Source organism: Ambystoma mexicanum, chromosome 2p (assembly GCF_040938575.1).
Source record: "Ambystoma mexicanum isolate Mex_15411 chromosome 2p, UKY_AmexF1_1, whole genome shotgun sequence".
Lineage (NCBI taxonomy): Eukaryota > Metazoa > Chordata > Amphibia > Caudata > Ambystomatidae > Ambystoma > Ambystoma mexicanum.
This window is the reverse complement of record NC_090923.1, coordinates 725,236,976-725,251,003: the sequence shown is the minus strand read 5'-3', so window position 1 is coordinate 725,251,003 and position 14,028 is coordinate 725,236,976. Positions and strand designations below refer to the sequence as shown.

The 14,028-nt window shown below is 42.9% G+C and overlaps 1 protein-coding gene across 10 annotated transcripts in view; it reads left to right on the top strand.

Annotated features, from left to right (window-relative positions):
- Positions 1 to 14,028, top strand: part of BICRA (BRD4 interacting chromatin remodeling complex associated protein) — a 1,420,469-nt gene that overhangs the window by 1,211,709 nt on the left and 194,732 nt on the right. For all 10 annotated transcript variants that reach the window (XM_069644334.1, XM_069644339.1, XM_069644332.1 and 7 more), the window contains one exon: positions 9,268 to 9,332. In XM_069644334.1, the coding sequence (XP_069500435.1) occupies positions 9,268 to 9,332 (65 nt within the window). The remainder of the gene's footprint in view (positions 1 to 9,267; positions 9,333 to 14,028) is intronic.

Genomic DNA, 14,028 nt, shown 5'->3' with positions numbered 1-14,028 from the left:
CGGCGGAGGGGGAGGTGGAAATGTAACAACAACCTTTTGAAGGATACGGTAATAGCCCAAACGGTACTGGGAAGTATAGTAGAATACTTAGTTGAACGATAACGGAGAGGTCAGTCCTCACAGACTGTGGGATGCATTTAAAGTCACCATTCGTGGCATCCTGATAAAAATAGGGGCACAAAAAAAGGGAAAGCCAGGAAGAGGCCCTATGGGGAAAAACTGTGCAAACACAACCAGGACGGGTACCCGGCAGTTCTGTCTCCCCAGAGCCAGCTGTGGCCCTAGACCATTGTAAAACCCGGCTTAGGGATTTACTGGCGAGCATGACCGGAAGGAACCATCTGTTCCTCAAACCATAATACGATGAAAAGGGGAATAGGGCGGATAGGATATTGGTGTGAAAGCTGAGGGAGGCCCAGAAAAGCAAAAAGGTATTCGACGGGTCGGGTTGAATTTAAACTCTCCCTGTTTGCGGACAATATCCTGGGATACCTTGTGTCTTGCTCTTGCTAATTGACACCTTCGGGGCCTTCTCAGGCCTGCAAATTAATAAGTCCAACTCTATGCTGCTGCTTCAAGCACTTGACCCAGACTTAGACCCATTGAACTGCCTCTTAGGGGTCAAAGTTGAAAAAGTAGCAATCAGATACTTGGGGGTGCAACTGACCAGAGACCGAGCAGTGCTGGCAGTGGCTAACTTTGACCCGATGATGTCAGCGAAAGCAGCTCTGAACCGATGGGACAGAATGATTCTATCGTGGTACGGCCGTATGACAGCGGTAAAAATGAATGTTCTACCAAGGCTCTTGTACCTGTTTAAGGCCCTTCCTACAAGGGTACCGGAGAAAATCTTTAAAGAGCTCCAGACTTCGGTACAAAAATGTGTATGGCAGGACAAGACCCCAAGGACCAAGCGATCCACTCTTACCCTCCCCAGGGAGGAGGGTGGCTTCGGCCTTCCAGACTTCCAATTATACTATAAAGCAGCCCAATTCCGAGTAATCCTGGAACATATGCAGGATAATCTGGGAACATACTGGATTTATCTTGAGGACATGGAAATGCACCCGGCCAAAGTGAGGGACCTGCTTTGGTCCCTTCCCCCCATAAAGAAATACCGAGCAGACTGTTCGGCCATCCCACACTTGGAGTGCTGAGGACCCTATGGAGGGGGGTAAACACAGAGAGAATCTGTCAACATGGCCCTCCCTGATGACCTTACTCTGGGGCCCTGATATGAGATTGGGAGACGGGATCCCCTAACTCTGAAGACTGGTCGGCTAGAGGGCTAGAGATGGTGGGACATTGTTCCAAGAGGGAGAATTCCTGTCCTATGAGGCAGTGGCAGAGGCTCTGGGAGTTAGTAGGATCACTGTATTCGAGTATCTCTGGTTGAAAGGACCGATCTCAAATGGGGAGAGAAATTGATGCGCCCGCTTACACCGTTTGAGAAAACACTAGATTCAGCCTACACGCGGAAAGGGATGGTGTCCAAACTTTACAAGGTTATGAACGTCAGTGATGAGAAGAATAGGCAGGGGTTTAAACTGTATTAGAATGAGCTAGCGGGGGAGGAACTTACAGAAGAGGTGTGGGAAAAGATATATAAGATGGCATCCATGGGAATCTCTTCACGGCTGATATGGAACACAATTACAAGATACTCCAGGGGTGGCATAGACCCCCCCTCAAGATTTCTAGGATGTTTGCAGGGGCGTCCCCACTGTGCCCGAGGGGATGCATCCAGGCTGGTTCGAGAGAGCACATGTGGTGGTATTGCCCATGAATGCAAGCTTATTGGAAGAAGCTACTGGGGTGGATGGCGGAGGTCATAGGGGAGTCACTCCTGCTCGACCCTCTGCAAATGTTATTGGGGATTCACCAAACGATTCAGACACGTACAGGTACCCTAGCATTTGGGATACAATGCTGCGGGTGGGGATTGTGTGACTGGCCCGGAAGTGGAAGAGTGCAATAATCCCAAACAAGAATGATTGGTAAAAGCTGAAAAATATGTTCCTGATGGACAAGCTGACGGCGATGGTGAATAATGAGTTGGGCGCATTCAGGACAGAAATGGGGATGGGATGTGCGTTAGAGAAGGGGTGATTCCAGACCTTCAGGTTAAAGGGGGGATGGGGGAGTGGTGGTGCAAAATTTTGGAAAGAGAAAGGAAGTGCGGTACCCCGGAATAAGGAGGGTCTGGAATGACTGGTCAGCTAAAGGTAAGCTGCCCTTGACAGGGCCATTGTAATAAAAGACCAGCGCTCAAAAGTGCAGTATGAACTTGAGGATTGGGAGAACTGTCCCCGAATGGAGTGACTAACTCAAAGACAAGAGTCACTGAGCGCACCGAAAAGTTGTACAAGAAACCACTAATGTTTGTTTGACAGGGGGGGGTTTAGGGGGTACTGTGTTTTATTCTGAGGATTGGTAAAGCTTCAAAGTGCACATACTCATGGTTTTTGTTATAAAATGTTGATTGTTAAAATGCCAATAAAAATTAAAGTAAAACAAAAGTGCATCAGCTCCCTAGACATTATTCAAATTTACTTTGGCTGTTTGGCTGTCCTGGCTCCCTGCAGACTCTTGTCCCATTGACTTTGGTTTCAACTGTCCCTCATAGGTGATGCATAAGTTTAACTGTTAAGAAAGGTGTAACCTAGACTTCATTGGGAGATTGAATAGTATTCACATGCTCTGAGAAACTTGTAACCTTTTTCCTTCCCTAACCTTTTCCTTTTCCACAACCTCAGAATTGCATTAAGTGTAAAGAGTGATATATTAATGCTGAACATTGTCCTAGTAAATTCAAGTCACCTCAGGGTTTAGGAAGTGTGTGTGAGGCATCCCAAAATGGTATCTACTTGCTTATTTTAAATCTGAGGTGTTGTGAAGTGTATTTTTATTATTGCATATTGCCCTTTTTAAAGAAGGCTTATTTCAAACTGACAGTTAAATAATTATTTTACTAGAAACCCTTCGGTGTAAGTGTTATTGGATACTCGTAATTGTGAATCTGTGTTACCTCTCTATAGCTCACATTTACCACTCTTGAGATGTCTTGCTGCTCAGTCACTGTACCAACTTGTACAGACCTATACCAATAGGTGGATTACCCATTACCAAGAGGGACGAGGCTGGTGTAGTCTCCCACAAGGTTACTACATACAATATTTCCTCACACAGCTTGAAAAGAGGGACTTGTCACAGTATGCAAAAAGTTACTGGAGTAGTGAGAAATGGGATACACATAAGGTGGAGTGTGCCGATCTCACAAAAGAAAGTACAGGTAGGATAAAATGTATCCCTCTGCCTTGGTAACAGGTTGTTAACACTGCACATAAAGTCTTGTGTGCTACTTCAGTAAAACATAGATGCCAGAAAAGATAGAGGAAAACAATATAACAAAAAGAGGTAAAACGGATTGCAGAGATCAGATTTAAAGGAGGAGTGTGGAAAAGGGGTCCCACTCACTCAGAGAATCAGACAAAAATCCAAGAGTCCAGCAAAAAGTGGATTCTAAACCAATAATAAGCCATTGGAAGACTATTACTGGTAAGTAATATTTGTCTTATTTATATATATTTCCTGCGCATGTGGAGCTATTCAAATGCTTATGACTTTTAATGAAGATACCCATGATGAAGAAGATCTAGAATTACAAGTGACAAACTTTTCTTTCTACTAAAACTGCTCTGCTGGCACCGCTGATCAAAACATATTTGCTAAGCTCTCTGAGAATCGATGGAGGTGCAGGCTCCTATGTGTGTAATTTTTTTCTCTTTTTTTTTGTCGGGAAGGTTTTAATCCCTGGTCTTATGTGATAGGGGGGTTATTTGCCGGATTTAGAAAATGTGGCTTATACAGTGCTTATATGTGGGGTTGCTGCTAGTTTTTACATCAAAGGGTATGTTGAGGTCTCAATTGTGGCCCCCCTGAAAGCAGCCAGTGTTGGTTTGATTTGGATTTTTCAAAGGTATCCTGCGGATTCAAGCCCTTCATTTGGTGGGCACCAGTGCAAATTCAGAGTCCCCACGTTTGATTGCCGGGTGTGCCCGCGATCAAGGTGTACATTCTTGGTTATACATTTTCGTGCATAAAGGAGGAATGGATTGGCCATTTGATGCATTTTCTATGATCGTACAAACTCAGATCATTCAAAAAATTAAAACTCATGAGTTAACTATTAGCATTGTGTGCTCGTTTCAACATTACTTCATACACGCCTATCTTTTACCAATGCTTAAGCGAGTCCAGGACAATTATTTGATCAGTATCTTCTCAGACATCCTCCCATCGTCTATTGTGCTTCATTTTGATTGGCCTGTTTGTATCTGTCCATGTAACTTAAGCTCATCTGCAAGGCATCATGACACCATCCTACTCTTATCATCTAACACTTGAGTGGGGAAATTGCCCAAGACTCCTGATAACTGTGCTTGGATTCCTTTTAAATTGACAAATAAAGCCATTTCTTAAAGCAGCAGCATAGAAGTAAAGTCAAAGAAACAATATAAGAGTCACATTGGAGGCAGTCGCCTTCCAAGGACACAAGGGAACAATACAAACGGATTGTCGTCAGTTAAGGCTGTAAGAAAAAGTGAGTGTAAAAATGGCCTTTTAGGGACAATACACAAGCCAAGATCTTTTTCTAAAAATATACTAGATTTGCTTTGCCAGTGGAGACTTCCTTCACACCTCCCCAGCTGTTTTTTTTTTTCTCTAACCTTTTCTCACAAGATGAGAATAGGAGTGAGCTGGCTGAAACATTAAGAAAACATTCCTCGCTCAGGTTGGTCTTCTAAAATGTGTATTGGTGCCGTGACTGGAATGAACCTTAATGCAATACTAAGGTCCTGTTCTAATTACCAGAAGGTCCTTTGAAACTTTAGTTGGATGTGCTCTTCGAAGGTTTTACACAGTTGCAACTGCCTACTAAAAACTCTGAGGTCTTGCTTGCTGGAGATTTCTTTTATTTTTAAATGGATGTTTGTCCTCGGGTTTTAATTGCCACTGCGGTAAAGTATTCCAGACTGGTATAGAGGAATTATTTTTCTCCTGTCCTTAGTATTTCTGTTAAGTTAGTTCTGATGCTCTTCGCCCATTTATCTATTACCAACATCTGCTTTTCGTATATGAGCATGGCAGACTTTTCTCACTCGCTTTGTGAACAAGGGTTAGGCAGGATACATGAGGAAGCATGCCTTCCCGCTGCAGAGGTGTCTTCCCATGTGTCAAGCAGCCATGTTTGTATATAATTGACAGCATTTTACATAGTTTCGACTTTCACAGAAAGGTGTTGCAAGTTTCTGCAGGTTGTTAATTTGGGAAAGCCTCAAAGGTTGGAGTGACTAGGTTTGGTGGGGTACATTTAAAGGCCTTAGACAGAAGCCCCCCCTCACCTGAAGAGCAGCATTTAAACACTGCCACCAAAAACGGCCTTGTTTTGCTTTTATTTCATCTGAATTACACACATTTCTGCATTGAAACCAAAAACGGCCCTGTTTTGCTTTCATTTCCCCTAAATGACCAGAAGTTCTATATTGCATCCAAAAACGGCCTTGCTGTGCTTTTATTTCACCTGAATGACAAGAAGTTATACACTGCAACCAAAAACAGCCCTGCTTTACTGTTATTTTGCATGAGAGGCAAGAATTTCAACACCACAAAGAAAAATGGATTTTGTTTTCCCTTTCACATGAACAGCAGCCCTTTAAACACTGCAAACGAAAAATGACTTGGCTTTTTCTTTGTGTTCATGTCAAATTAAAGAACCATGAGAAAATGGGGCCTGCCCGTCATTATCAATGGACTAACAGCAAATGTGAATTCACCCAAAGAGGAAAGGTTAGAATCCTGTTACCTGCAAGACAGGATTTAAACATTAAAAGCAAAAAACCTGCACATATGTGAAAAGAAAACGGCTTTAAAAGCCACAGTGGAAAGATAGCATTGCTCACACAAAATGTCAGCGAAATAGCATGTGGGGGTTGACCAAAGCGATTGCAGAATATGTTCTAACCCACAAAACTCCAGTCACCTTTGAATAAACCCTTAGTACAGGTAAAACTGGTTCTGGCATTAAGGCAGGAACTCATGATTACAAAGCCCCACTCCCACTGGATATCACACAAATCCTATAACCATCCTGCAATAAAATGTAATGCTGGAGAGGGCGTCATAATTCCATGCTCTGCAGATATGAAGGCAGGAGCGCAAAGATATCAAAGGAGGCAAAGTGTGGCTAGAGCTTGACCAGGAGGTGTGAGCACCTTGTTGCACCCACTTCAAAAGCACCCACACCACTTCAAAGAGATTTATAAAAATAACTCTGGTTACAGGCTGAGCCCAGGGAGACAGATAGCTGTGGGGGGAGGAAGCGTCCCCCTCCCAGGTGGAACAAGACACTCCCAAGTTACATTAAAAGACTGATTTTATTTTAGGCATTTTCGCAGCAATCAGTATAAGAATCAATTTCGTTTTATGCAATTTTTTTATGGAATTTCCAGGTGGTTCTAAAGGGACTAATTGCATTTCCCTAGGACTTTGGGGACTGAAATGGCCAATTAAGACTAGTTTCTGGCTCATCTGAACAGGTGACAAATATGACAGTTGATGAAAAGATGGAAGATGAAATTGGGATCATGCTGGATCATTTGCAGAGTCATAACTGTTATACATTTTATGAAAATGACTAAAATGTGCCAAAGGGCCATGCTACCTCGTAAGGAGTAAGCAGTTTCCTAATTCCCTATGAGCAACTGAATCTGCATATCTATTTCATATGCCCGGGCTAGTATAATTATGAAATTATGAGACATAATTGTTTTTTGCCAAAAAGTGGTCATAAGAACAAATAATTGAAATTAATGCAAAAAGGCAGATGGTGCTCTCTTCCCTTGAACCAATCATGACTTGAGGCGGAGAGACAGAGAAACTGTTCAATCCTGGCGGCAGGGATAATTACAGAGAGGAATGGTAAACTCTCCTATCAGAGCAGTAGGGGTAATTACTGAGTACTCCCCCCTAGATTGTAAAGTTAGTGATGTCATTCATTTGTGCTATATAAGGCGGGCTGTAGAGTTTAGGGGACAGACAAAAATCCAGGGAGACAGGAGAAGGAGGACGGAGAGAAGGCGGCTGCACCCTTACCATCTTTGAGAGTGCAGTGACAAGACCCCTTGCCCGGGCTGTTCTGAGATCCAGCTGGCTGTCCTGAATCCTAAACCAAGGCTTGCTTTGCAAGTAGCATATACCCAAGCCCTAAATTGCATAAGCCCTTCATTTTTGTAGCATTGCATGCAATATTTCCCCCATTGAAAACCCCACCTTGCCATTGTAGTTCAGTCACCTTCCCATAGAAGAATTTATTATTAGCCTGTGTATGTTGGCATATCTCCTTTTAAAAAACCCTCTCGGCTGTCTGTGTAAATCCTTAGTATTTTTCGTAAGTAAATCAATTTATTTCCCTATTTGAAATTCACGGTGCAAGATCGTTGACATTCGAAACCAACCATCTTGTCCCTGGTGTTGTATTTAATTATTATAGTCATTAAAGTGTTGCCTCATAAGAATTAGTCTCCTTGTAACTGAAAACCAAATTTGTCAGTGTATTGTGTGCATTACCCAACAAATTCCTAGTTGCATCTGTCCTATTAAAACCCAAACCGTTTCTCCATTGTGAGCAATCCCTTTTGTCTAGAGGTCCACCTGTATGTGCCTCTGTCCTTGTCACTGAAAAACGATTTTCCTAATGTAGCTAAACCCCTTCCCTGAGCTGCCTGTCATTGTAAATGCAATGTAAACGAAATTCCATTTGCCACTGTATTTTTCCCTTTTGCATTTCCTTTCTCCCAAAACCGATTTTCCAACTTAATTTCTATTTTTTCCCTGGTGTGCTGATTAGTATTCTCTGAACTTTCTCCATCTCCTAAGTGTAAGCACTCCGACTTTCCTTCTATTCTGTCCCCTAGTAGTTGTGAGTAAGAATCAAAATCCCATTCTGCCATTTTTCTCCAAAAACGGGTGTTCACTTTCTTTGCTGGCTTCCCATCTGGGGGGGTGGTCTTTACCCCAAATCCGATGTTCTCTCTTTATTCCTACTCCTTACCACTGCCTTCCATTTCAAGGAATCAAGTTTAATTGATGTTTGGTGGTGAGTGTTGCAGGGGGGGGGAGTGCTAAAACTGTGGCCCCATCACTTTCAACCTGATGGTATTTTCCTGTTTTGTCATTAAAACAAAAGTGAGTGTAACAGCCCATTTCCACTTGGTCGCTCTAGATAGGATATTGCATTTGTGTTGCCACATTTGTGGTGGCTGCTGTTTGTTGACTATTTTCTTTTTTCATTACATAATAAATTAACAAATATCTTTTTGACAAACACATGCCTGACTCCTAGTCCGTTGTGACACGGTTTGTTTGTGGGGGTTGGATGCGAGAAGGGTTGGAGGCCTTCTCAAAAAAAAAAATCTGTGGTTTTTAAAAATAAAAAGCGCTTTATTGTACGCCACATTCGTTGTCGGAGAAGGAGTCCCTGGCTGGAGTGTGCCGTGTAATAAAACCGTGACAGTTTGATGTAAAGGACAAGCAGAAGAATTAAGGGAACATAGTGATTTTGCTTTCTAATTGATGGGAAAGATTGATGCTTCACCCCTTGTTTGTCATTCATCATTCAATCTTATTTTCTTGTGCTTTTTTTGTAAGGACATTTTTGAAGCAAGCAACTGACACTGCCTGAATTGTGCATTTTGCATTTTTTAGAGTTGCCAGGTTTGCACATGTTGTTCACAAGTTCCCATCAAGAATATGAAGGCACGTGGATCTTTTTCCAGGAATGTTTTCCCTATAACAAATGAGGCAATTTAGTGACAGTGCTTTCAAAAGCTCCATCTGTTTAGCAATCTCAAAAGGTGTCAACATTACAAATGTTAGGCAGTTACTGGTCTGCAGAAAAGACACACGCAAAACGTTCTGGGGGAATTGATTTTCAATGTTTCTTAATTTTATTGTAAGTGGTCAGTGAAAACAGCATATCTATTGAAGTACTATTCTGATGTCTGCATTTTAGCAACAGTAAAAGCAGTAAAATTAGGATTTTTTGTTAATGTATTGAATATATTGTTTGTTTTGGATGTACAACATAAAAACAAGTATTTGTATTTCAGTTGACACTACATTGAGATTTTTCCATTAATGTTGATACATAAGGTTTCGTAAATGCAGCAGAAACTTATTTTTGTGTTTCTCTTCTTTCATGATTAGTACGAAAGTAAGCTTGGATGCTTGAAAAAACCACCAACCCTCATGCCGCCCAGCAAAGAAGCATGGTAAGAAAGTTGAGACTATTATTGTCTTTAAAACTTTTAAAGCAAAGTTGGAAATAAAATATTAAGTTTGCATGTTGTGTCTGCCATGCACACCAGTTTAGTAGGACCACACAAAAAAACTGTTTTTTTGGGTTGTAAAGGAGATTGTTTCTTAGGCCTGAATTCTAAGGATCATATACATCAACCTACTTGATTTATAGGGTTTTTCCTCAGTGTTATCCTGCCTCGCCATGTGATAGAATGGGTAAGCAGTTGAGGTCAATTTTGAGAAGGTAAAGAATGAGTTGAAGGTGCAGTAAACCCTTTTGATCACTACACAATAGGGTAATGTCCACACAATAGATAAGTATATATTCTTGATAATAAGGTTGTGCAAAGTAATATCTACAAAAACACAGGTAAAATGCATTAGTGATCTCCTAGAATCATGAAATGTTCATATATGTTCATAAAGTCCAACTGGACTTTTAATGTGGCTGACAGGCCACAGCAGTCACTGAAACCGCCAGACACATTTTCACCTATGCCTCCCTAATGGAATCGAGTATCCAATGTTATTTAGTGAAGATGAATCAGAGTTCTGTAAAGGTGGCCCCCATGGTGTTAGGTAAGATTTTCATAGCAATGATACATCTTCCTGACCTGGGTCAACCCCAGAACTTTTCTTTTACTAGTGGATTTTTTTTTCCTTATACCTCTGTGAGTGGGTACCTTTTTCCACTCATAGAATCTTTTACTCTTTAAATGGGTGTCATTTCTAAGACTCTCCATAGTGTCTTTTAAAGGTTATCATCTTTGACACCTTTTTGGCAATACGTGCCTATTGTTGCTGGGTTGCCCTAGGTTCTCCCCCTTTTAACTTTCTCTGGCTAACCTTGTGAGAACTGCAGTTCCCAAGGGTAGAAAGGATCTTTGGATCCCGTCTACATTTTCTTGGCCGAGACCAGCACACCCTACCTTATGTGGAGTGCTGGGGATTTACTGAGTATCCCATTTCTCATTTTAAATGTAACATGTTACAAGGACAAACATACCTTTTAATGGCTGGTGGCAGTGAACCTTTTCATTAACTCGGTGCACCTTTCCCGCTTGCTGTTTGCACCGCCCTGTTAAAGGCACCCATGGGTGCTTATTTTACCAAAATGGCCCCTGTCTTGTTTTTTCACCATTTTAGTGTTCCTCATCCTTTCTTGTTCCTTCTCCTGTGTGATTTTCATCTGTGGCTGGAGTCCTGTGAATGCCCCCCGCCCAGGCTCCGGAGTGTCTGTGAAGGCAGGAAGCCAGGGAGGAGTCCAAAACTCTGTAGCCCTTCGTCTTCCAGCCTAAGTGCGAGATTCCAGTTCAAACTGGGAGGCTGGCTGTCCTTAAAGGATTGCCAAATGATCCCCCCACCCCCAAGTTTGAATGTTGCAAGGCTGTTTGATTGGCTGGGTTCCTGCATAAAAGTCAGATCCTGGGAACTGAAGAGGTAGTCGACCACTGGAACCAAAAACGAAGAGGAAGAATTTGCAGCTGAAATGATTTCCAGCGACCGGAGAGCCTGCTGTGTAACCGGAGCCTGCTGTAGCCCTTCCTTCCAATCAGCCTGGGGAATCTGAAAACTATGACCCCGACCCAGAGCCTGGTGAGACCCACTTGACTCAAGAAGACCTGCATTTTGAGCCATCCCATGCCGTGTTGCAACCTTGCAGGGCTGCAATACCCTGGGACCTCGAGCCATTGTGCGGTGCACGGTCTTGCGAATTCCAAATCTCGCGGAAAGTTCATGGGCATCCTGCTGGATATCCAAAGGCACGATTCCAGTCCGAAAAGTCCCCTCACCAGAGTGCTGGACCTTGCAAACAATGAGAATCCGATTGGCGATATCTGTCTTCGGTGCTCCTGAAAAAGGTGCCAAATACACAGAGCTGCATCTAGCCATGAGGAAAACCTTGCCTAGAGCCTTCCCTGTGATTCTTGCTGCAAACGACCTTCCAGTGTCCTGTTTTCGGTGGTCTTGATGAAGGAATTCGACAACCAGGTTTTTGGCTGCAGATCCGGAAGTAGTCCTTCTGTGCTGAGGTACTGTGCTGGCTTGGGTACATACTTACCTTATGTCTCTTGTGATTCCTGTGTAGTTTTGGGGTGTTTTCTGTGATTGGGAGTCCGTTGCACCCAGGCCCCTGCTTGAATCTTCCTAGGGTCCCCTGGACCGTCAACTAACTCTAAAGTAAAGTACTTACTTGTTCTAACAGTCTTCCTTAGGAACTCTGACTGTTACTACTTAAGAACCTATACTGGCCTGCCTGTTGGACACTAGACCCTAGTGACCCTCCCCCTACTGCCACTGAGAACATTCATGCTCCAAGAATAAGGGAAAGACTTCTAAGGATTGGGCCTTTTCCCTAGAAAGGAGAACCAGCAGCACCAAAAAAGGACACAGATCGCCCAATCAATCTTCTTAGCTTCCTACAGTCCCACACTTTGGTGAGGGGGTTCTGAGCGAGTTGGATCGGATCTCTTAAGTGTCCTTGCGGGTTCAGCAAAGATTTGGACGGATTCTGCCTTTCCCCGACGATGCACTCGAAATGGGCAGAAGGTCTCCCGGTGTTGGTCTTCCGCAGCCCTGGAAGCTCATAGGACCTCGGGAGATGGCTTGTTTCAAAGTTCATCTTGGGAATGGTTGTTCCCACCAGTCAAAGGGAAGGAGTTGTCCTCTTCCGGGCTCCTCTGTCGCACTGAAAACGGGGCCAGGACCGCAGTGGATGCTTCACGGTCTTGCAAAGAGTCTGCAGGCGCACCTGCCCTTCGTATTCTTCGGTTACTTCTTTTTCCTGTGGTTGACTTGCTTTACACTCCAGAACCCTCACATTTTTATACAGTTCCAGCACACACTCCTCTGCAATCTCTCTCAGCATTTTACAGAAAGGGGCGTTTAGCTGTCCGAACAGGACAGCCAGGCCCCCTGTGGGAGCTGGACCTATTCAGGCACTCTGGCAGACAAACGACAGGGGGAATGGAAAACTCCTTCCCCACTTCCTGCCTGCCCAGACACTCTGGAGCCAAGGCGGGGATACCTAATGGTTCCCGTCAAAGGCAAAACACACACACAGACCTCCCCCTCCCAGAATGGTAGAAGGACTAACAAAGGACAACCATGCTAGTAATGGTGAAAAAAGAAGGGAGGCCCAAGTTGGTACTTTGATGCCCCTATTGTCCACTACAGAGGCTATGGACATAGCCTGCAGTATAAAAAATACACAATAGTTGGTAGAAAACGTCAGTTGCCACCAGCCATAACTAGATGATTGTTTATGTGACTAAAAAGTCACAGGAGTAGAGAGAAGGGGGATACTAAGTATCTCTTTACTTCTTGTTGTGACGACTTTCTAGGTCTTAGTTGAGACTTGTCTTGGTTGCCTTTGCAGAGTTACTTGCAGCTTTGCCCCTCACATGCCCCCCAGCTTGTGGCCCTACAGTGATTTCATTTTATACAAAGATTTCTAAAACATTTTGCAAGATTTTTACCTACCTGCAAGAAGTGTTTAAGCTTACCTAGACTTTTGCTCAACTCAAATTGGCTGTCCTGGTTCCCTGAAAGGCTCTTACCTCTGACTTTGTGCTTTAACTTTCCCCCAGCAAAGGGTTAATTTACTTTGAATTGGATGGTTCAAAAAGTACTTACCTGCTTAAGACTATTTGTTAACCATTGTTTTATTCCCTCGTCTTCTCCTTTTGACACTAACCTCCGTATTGCTCTAAATGTGCCAGTGATATATCAATGTCCACAGTGTCCTAGTTATTTAAGTCACCTCCAGGTGTAGGAAGTATCTGTGTGCCATCCCAAATGGGTATCTATTGAAACTGAGAGTGTGTATTTTCGAAGTATATTGTGTTCCATATTTTGTTCCTTTCTAAGGAAGGCTTATTCAACTGACTGTTAAATTAACAAATAATTGTTTAATCAAGAAACCTTGAGAGTAAGTGTTTATTTGGATACTTGTCACTGTGAAGCTCTGTGTAATAACCCTTCAGCTTACATTTCCCCCTCTTGAGATGAGCCTGGCTGCTCAGTCACTCTACCAATGTGTGTAGTACATGCTTATTCCAGGGGTTGGGTTAACTATTGCCAAGAGCTCAAGGCTGGTGCAGTCTACCAAAGGGTACTGCATTAAATATTGCCTAACAACCAGGCAGACCAAGGTCACCTATACCTAAAGGAACACATTTCAGGAATGGCACACAGCTACTTTAGACAGGTAAGACCTGATGTTGTAATATTCTATTACAGTTGCTTTCTAAGATCAATGGAACACAGATTAAGATAAACTATACCTCTTTAACTTGTTTTAGGTTGGGACACAGCTAACATAAGGTAAGTAAAACCTATATACTTTTAAAAAGCACTATCAGCAACTTAAGAGGTCAGTATAACCTTAGGCTAACAGCAAGTCAGGGGAAGCAAGACCCAATCGGTGACACCCATTCATTTATATCCTAATAGGAATAGTGAAGTGAAACCAACAGCATTACTGTTGGGGAAGAGGCACAACCAATTCACGGGTGAGTAACTTAACCTTATATATACTTTACAGAATAGTGCAACACACGTTCAAGATAAGTAAGAACTTTTGTAACTGTTCACTTTCAGAGTTAGTTACCAATCAACATCTTTTACAAATAAGTAACTTTTGCACACTTGATATTCTTTTCAAGG